The following is a 7,053-nucleotide window of genomic DNA, read 5'->3' as shown; positions in this document are numbered from 1 at the left end:
AATTTAAACGGAAATGAGTAATCCTACTATAATTGAGGATAATATATAATATTATCATTTCATTTATTAATTATACACTGCGGTCACAATTATTAGGCAAGTGAGTATTCTGATCTTATTATTTCCATGCACATTTTCCAACTCCAAACCATATAAACTTGAATGCTTATTGGATTCAATCATTTTCAGGTGGTATGTATTTGTGTAATGAGGGAGGGTGTGGCGAAAGTGACTAACACCTTATATCAAGGTGTGCATAATTATTAGGCAGCTTCATTACCTCAGGTAAAATGGGCCAAAAAAGAGATTTAACTGACACTGAAAAGTCAAATATTGTAAAATGCCTTTCGGACGGATGCAACACTTTTGAAATAGCTAAACTATGGAGGCGTGACCACCAGACAATCAAACGTTTCGTTGCGAATAGTCAGCTGGGGCGCAAAAAACACACAGAGAAGAAAAGACACAAATTAACTGCAAAAGACATGAGAAGAATTAAACGTGAAGCTACCAGGAACACATTATCCTCCAATGCCACCATATTCCAGAACTGCAACCTACCTGGAGTGTCCAGAAGTATAAGGTGCCAAGTGCTCAGAGACATGGCCAAGGTCAAGAAGGCTGAAACACGACCACCACTGAATAAGATTCACAAGTCGAAGCGTCAAGATTGGGCAAAGAAATACCTGAAGACAGATTTTTCAAAGGTTTTATGGACAGATGAAATGAGAGTGACTCCTGATGGACCAGATGGATGGGCCCGTGGCTGGATCACTAATGGACACAGGGCACCACTTCGAGTCAGGTGCCAGCAAGGTGGAGGAGGGGTACTGGTATGGGCTGCTATCATTAAGGATGAGGTAGTTGGACCTTTTTGAGTTGAAGATGGACTGAAACTCCACTCCCAAACCTACTGCCAGTTTCTGGAAATTACTTTCTTCAAGCAGTGGTACAGGAAGAAGTCCTCAGCATTCAAGAAGGCCATGATCTTTATGCAGGACAATGCTCCATCACATGCATCCAAGTACTCCACTGCTTGGCTAGCCAGCGAGGGCCTCAAAGATGCCCAAATAATGACTTGGCCCCCTTCCTCACCTGACTTAAATCCTACTGAGAACTTGTGGGCCCTTCTCAAACGTGAGGGAAGACAATACACCTCTTTGAACAGCATTTGGGATGCTGTGGTTGCTGCTTCAGTGAAAGCTGATCGTGAACAGATCAAGAAACTGACAGACTCCATGGATGGAAAGCTCATGGCGGTTATTGAAAAGATGGGTGGCTATATTGGTCACTGAATATTTTTGAAAGGCCAAAAATGTTATTTAATTGTCATTTTGTGTTACTTATTTGTTGCACTTACTCTAAAAATTGAGAATAAACAATTGAGTTGGGAGAAATTATTTTTTGTAATTTAGTTGCCTAATAATTGTGCACACTTACATATTCCCGAGAAAGACGAAACTCACTTTTCCTTTGTTAAACATTCAGGTTTGAGGATCAATAACATTTTGGATTGACTGAGAGCATTGTGTTTGTTCAACAATAAAATGAATCCTGAGCAATACAATTTGCCTAATAATTGTGCACACAGTGTATACTTGCTATGATTATAATTGAGTAAAAAAAATATTATTTTTAATATTTACAAATTCAAATCATATCACCATTTTCCATTAAAAGGAAATGAGAATTGTTATTTATTATAACAGTATAATATGATATATTCTTACATACTTATACTATTTATTAATTAAATACACTTACAATAATTATTATAAAATATAACATTTTTAAGTTGAATACTTCACATTATGCGTAATTTAAAATATGCACACTTAATTGTACAGTTGGGTCAAAAAGTCAAAAGGAAAATGATTGAGATATATTTTATGATGATAAAGAAATCTGAATAAATATAAAGATATTGGAGAACTTTTTTAATGCAGGTGGTTGCAAGTAAACTTGATTTCCCAGACAAAATTTATATTACATTAGAAAAATACAAAATAGAAACATTTTCACAAGTGGTTTTACATTTTTCTTCTTAATTTTACATTATACTAAAGTCCAAAAGAGAGGGGAAGCTCGCACACAATGTGTAGAAAGAGTCAATTTTTAGTTTATTAAGAGGCCCAGAAGTGCAAAAAGTGCTCAGTGCAAAGACAAAACGTTTTCGATTACATCGTCATCAATGTCCCGTTAACAATAGCGCACCTGATTCCACTTATAAAGAGGGAGTATTTACCGTATTTGTTTTTGAGCTTACGCACCAAAGCTACTTAAAATATAAGCCCTTACAGTATTTGGCGCAGACGTCTACAGCTTTTGTTCTGCTGTTGGTTTACTCTCATTTTACATTATAACATATCTGTTTTACTTATAATACAAAACATTTATTTGCAGGTTAAAATGGGATTTTATATCCCAAAATTGTAAATCAAGACGTGATGCAAAACCTATGCAAAAATGACTCCTTAAATTATGTGGTGGCCAGTGACTGAGTCCCTGGACACTGTTAAAAAAGACCATTTAGGAAAAGAAAACGCCACAGTCTGCTGGACATACAATACCTACAGTCCCAGCAATCTACTGCAGCCACCAGAAAGACTGCCAGGAATAGAGAAGGTGAACTCACAGGTAACACAACAGTCACTGCGGCAAAACCTTCACCATCTGCTGCTTGTGCTGAAAAAAGATAGACAAACACACAGCAACATGCTGCATTTGTGTCCATGTTCCAAGAGCTATAAATATATGCTTTAGTTTTAAACGCTGACTATCGCATATCATACCTTTCAGTGAAACTGCTGTGGATGTCAAAGGAAAGGTTCACCTAAAAATGTAAATTTTGTCATCATTTACTCTCTCATTTCAAACCTGCAAGACTTTCTGACTTCTGTGGAACACAAAGATATTTTTGAAAAATGATTTTCTTTCCATAAAATATAAGCATACAGTGACCAGAGGCAGTCAATGCTAAAAAAAAAAAAGGAAAGAAAATAGTAATAAAAAATAAAAAAAAACATTAAAGTGCCATAAAAGTAGTCCATATGATACGAGCGCTATTCCAAGTCATCTTAAGCCATATGACAGCTTTGTGTGAGGACCAGACAAGACAACAAACACACAAGTCGTTATTCAATGAAAATCCCTCAAATCTCATTTACACATGCATATATTCAAACTTGACACTTTAAGATGCGTCACGGACATCATCGAATCCCGGGTGTCTCGTAAACATTGCGAAGTTATACTATACAAAAGCGTGAATGCAATAGGAGAGCTATGGCAGAAAGCAACATTTTCAGTGAATAACATACTGGTTTAGAATGACATGTGGGTGAGAGAATAACGACAATTTTGGCAAGTTGGGAAAAAAATGAAAACAGTGAAAGAAGTCAATATTTGTAAACAAGCACACAAACTCTTTTTCTGATCGAGCCGAAGTGTGCTTTCACAAACATTTTCTCTCTCTAATGGAAGCATTTCTCTGTGCGCTATAATTACAGTCAACGCTGGCTTCCTGTGCATTCCTCAAGAGCTGGAGCTTCAACAAAAGAACCAGCAGGAAGACAACTGCTGTCAGCTTTTATCTCTTAAATGGCTCATTTTAACAGCAACAGACTCGCCAAAGAAAAGAACAAAAACGAATAAAACTTTAAGAAAGAGTTTCATTCGTTTCTTGCATCATACTAGATTTCATGAAGGAATATTCATGCAAACAAGTTTGTTCAAGATACAGATTTTATGTTAGCTTTAAAGAATCACAAGCATGTCCAAAATTGTGGCTGGGATTTTGTGTATTTATTGGTGGTAGTTCACACTATAGCGAGGGAATCTAACAGAAGCAAAATAGAGATTTCCTCAAAGCAACAGATTCAGATCTGATCAAATCAACACTGCTGGTAATTCAAATCTTCATTCAGAGTAATTGTAGTCATGTGGAATTACTGTTTGATCTGAAATCCATCCTGAAGTCCAGGGGTCAAATTTATGAAACATTCTTAAGAATAAAATTCGTGACTATTTTCTTATTTCCTAGCTTAAGAAAATAGTTACGAATATTTTGTATTCACAAAATGATTTCTTAAGAATGTTCTTAACGAATTGCACTTAAGAACGTTCGTACAAACGTACGAATTTTCGTAATTTTTTTCCTTAAGAAGATTTTCGGGAATCAGGTCCCAGATCTGTTTTCGTCAGTTATAGCAATGAAACCAGACAGCATGAAAAAAAAAAAAAAGCGCACCATCACATTTTTACCAATCAACGGTTTTCATATAGTATTTCTTATTACATAAAAATGCTTTCTGTTCATGTAAAAATCAAACAAAAATGTTAAAGAATGAAACTACTCAATATTAAATATGAAACACAAAAAGAAAACGGTAACACTTTGCAATAAGGTTGTATTTGTTAACAACGTTAAGCACTTTAGTTAACATGAACAATACTTCTACAGGGATTTATTAATCTTGGTTAAAGTTCATTTAAACATATCCTACAACATATTTTAAAATGAAGCATTGTGCATGTTCAGATTAGTTCATGCATTATGATGTAACACAAATTTTCTTAAACTAACATATTAATAAACATGATTATTTTTAATTTTTTACATTACTAATTGCAAATTAACAATTAACCAAGATTAATAAATGCTGTATAAAATATTATTGATTGTTAGTTCATGATTATGCATTAACATGTGTTAATAAATACAACCTTATTGTAAAGTGATAACAATCACTGCAATACAAATTCTGTTCCTATGGATGGATACCTGTGGAGTTTTACCTCATAACAAAACAAACAAACTGAAAGACAAAATGAGGAAATGAAAAACATGGGCTCTTTGAGTTTGTGCTGTGTAACAGGGACATAAAAATCATCTAAAGTAACACAGGGCATTTTGTAATCAGTAATATCTACCCTATACGCTATTAATTATATATGCAACAAGTTGTAACACAGGTATTACTGCTGTACCCAAAAATGGCCGAAAACAAATTAATAAAAAATTGTGGTCTCTAATAATATTGTAATATATTGCATTTGTCTATACAATAATGTACATGCAATTCTCCCAATGGATAATATACATAAATCACACACTAGACTGAATTTACATATCAAAGCTGCTTATTTTCTCACATTTAAGTATGTAAATATGTATTATTATTCATATAAATTAGTAAACCACCTAATCTGAATATTTAATTCCAAACTGGGAAATATAAACAGCAAATGCAAGAAATGGTTATAAAAAAAAAAAAATTAAAAAAAACATTTTGGTTTTTCTTTGTGGTGATGCTCATTTTTGAATTTGGGGTCAACAAACGAAATATTGTGCTAATAAATAAAATAATTTAAAATAGCAAAGCGTCCTATAAAACAACCCAAAAAATATGTATTTATAACATACTGCATCACTATATAGTTGACTGATATGTGATTAAGCTGCGCATAAAAATTAATTTTCTTTAATAAAAACGTAAGAAAAGCAATCCAAAAATTATTCATGTTAACTTAGTCTAAACGATTGAAAAAAAAAAAACGGTCTTGGTTGTGCTCCATGACCCCATCACCAACAACAAACACAAACAAACATTAAATCCGTGAACAAAAGCTCAATTTGTACCATTCCTAGAATTCAATGCAGCAATTGGGGCATCAGTGTGTGTTAGCTGAGCAGAGGCTGTTTCTCGATGTGCCCTTTGAATCGCGTGACGAGAACCGATGCCCGGAAGTCTCATATGACGACGCATTAGGAACTGAAATGTTTGATGATGGAGGCACTTCAGCATCCGACCTGCGAGAAAAAACATCCAAAAACGACCGGGGTGCAATTAGATACACCCGCACATGCTCAGACGCACACTCAAGACACCTGAAGTTCATTCATGGTGATTCGTCCTCTGTCCTTACACGCGGTTCAAACCGAATCTAGGGTGAGTCCATGCTGAACAGCTCGATGCCCTGAGAGTTCCAGTAAAGTCCGACTCCAGAGTTGAAAACCAGAGACCAGACGTATGGGATGAAGAAATCCTCCGGCTGCTCTTCCTCAACGTATTTAAACTTTAGCTCTGGGAATTTCTGCAGGAGAGAGACAGACACACACACAAACAGTTTGTAAAAAACTGAAGTTAAGGCCTTTTCACACAGAGTGTGAACTAGTGGTCGACCGCTATGGGTGACCAAACGATGTGGCAGTGGATAGCTGTGTCTGTTGTGTGAGAATGTGTGTGCATTTTATTTTATCACCCTCATTGGTGTTATTTTGTCTTAAACCATACATCATCATATGGTCTCTGTTTAAACACTATAAAAATATAATCTTAAGTAAAATTTGTTTAGTTAATGGCCGATATCCAGAGAGCAGGGTGGCCGGTAGGCCGATATATCACACAATTTAATATAGTAAATAAACATAAAATTGCTTAAAAAAAACTTATTTAGCACTATATTTACTCAATTTCACACAAAACTAATATATATATATATATATATATATATATATATATATATATATATATATATATATAGTATTTTAAATGGTAGATAGCAGTTTCTTCAGATTTCTGTTTAGTCTGACGCTTGCCATTCAGGCCAAAGAGTTCAATCTTTGTTTCTCATGGTCTGAGAGTCCTTCAGGTGCCTTTTGGCAAACTCCAGTGCCTTTTACTGAGGAGTGGCTTCCGTCTGGCCACTCTACCATACAGGCCTGATTGGTGGAGTGCTGCAGAGATGGTTGTTCTTCTGGAAGGTTCTCCTCTCTCCACAGAGAAATGCTGGAGCTCTGTCAGAATGACCATCGGGTTCTTGGTCACCTCCCTGACTAAGGCCCTTCTCCCCTGATCGCTCAGTTTGGCCGGGCGGCCAGCTCTAGGAAGAGTCCTGGTGGTTCCAAACTTCTTCCATTTACGGATGATGGAGGCCACTGTGCTCATTGGGACCTTCAATGCTGCAGAAATGTTTCTGTACCCTTCCCCAGATCTGTGCCTCGATACAATCCTGTCTTGGAGGTCTACAGACAATTCCTTGGACTTCATG

General features: G+C 35.8%; 1 protein-coding gene across 5 annotated transcripts in view; it reads right to left on the bottom strand.

Annotated features, from left to right (window-relative positions):
* Window positions 1-3,782: 3,782 nt before the first annotated feature.
* Window positions 3,783-7,053, bottom strand: part of LOC127430833 (dymeclin-like) — a 94,133-nt gene continuing 90,862 nt past the window's right edge. For all 5 annotated transcript variants that reach the window (XM_051680941.1, XM_051680943.1, XM_051680944.1 and 2 more), the window contains one exon: window positions 3,783-6,096. In XM_051680941.1, coding sequence (XP_051536901.1) covers window positions 5,947-6,096 — 150 coding nt within the window. In that variant the 3' untranslated portion in view covers window positions 3,783-5,946. The remainder of the gene's footprint in view (window positions 6,097-7,053) is intronic.

Source organism: Myxocyprinus asiaticus, chromosome 40 (assembly GCF_019703515.2).
Source record: "Myxocyprinus asiaticus isolate MX2 ecotype Aquarium Trade chromosome 40, UBuf_Myxa_2, whole genome shotgun sequence".
In the NCBI taxonomy this organism is placed as follows: Eukaryota; Metazoa; Chordata; class Actinopteri; order Cypriniformes; family Catostomidae; genus Myxocyprinus; species Myxocyprinus asiaticus.
Note: the sequence above shows the minus strand (reverse complement) of the source record. Positions and strands in the feature narration are given on the sequence as shown.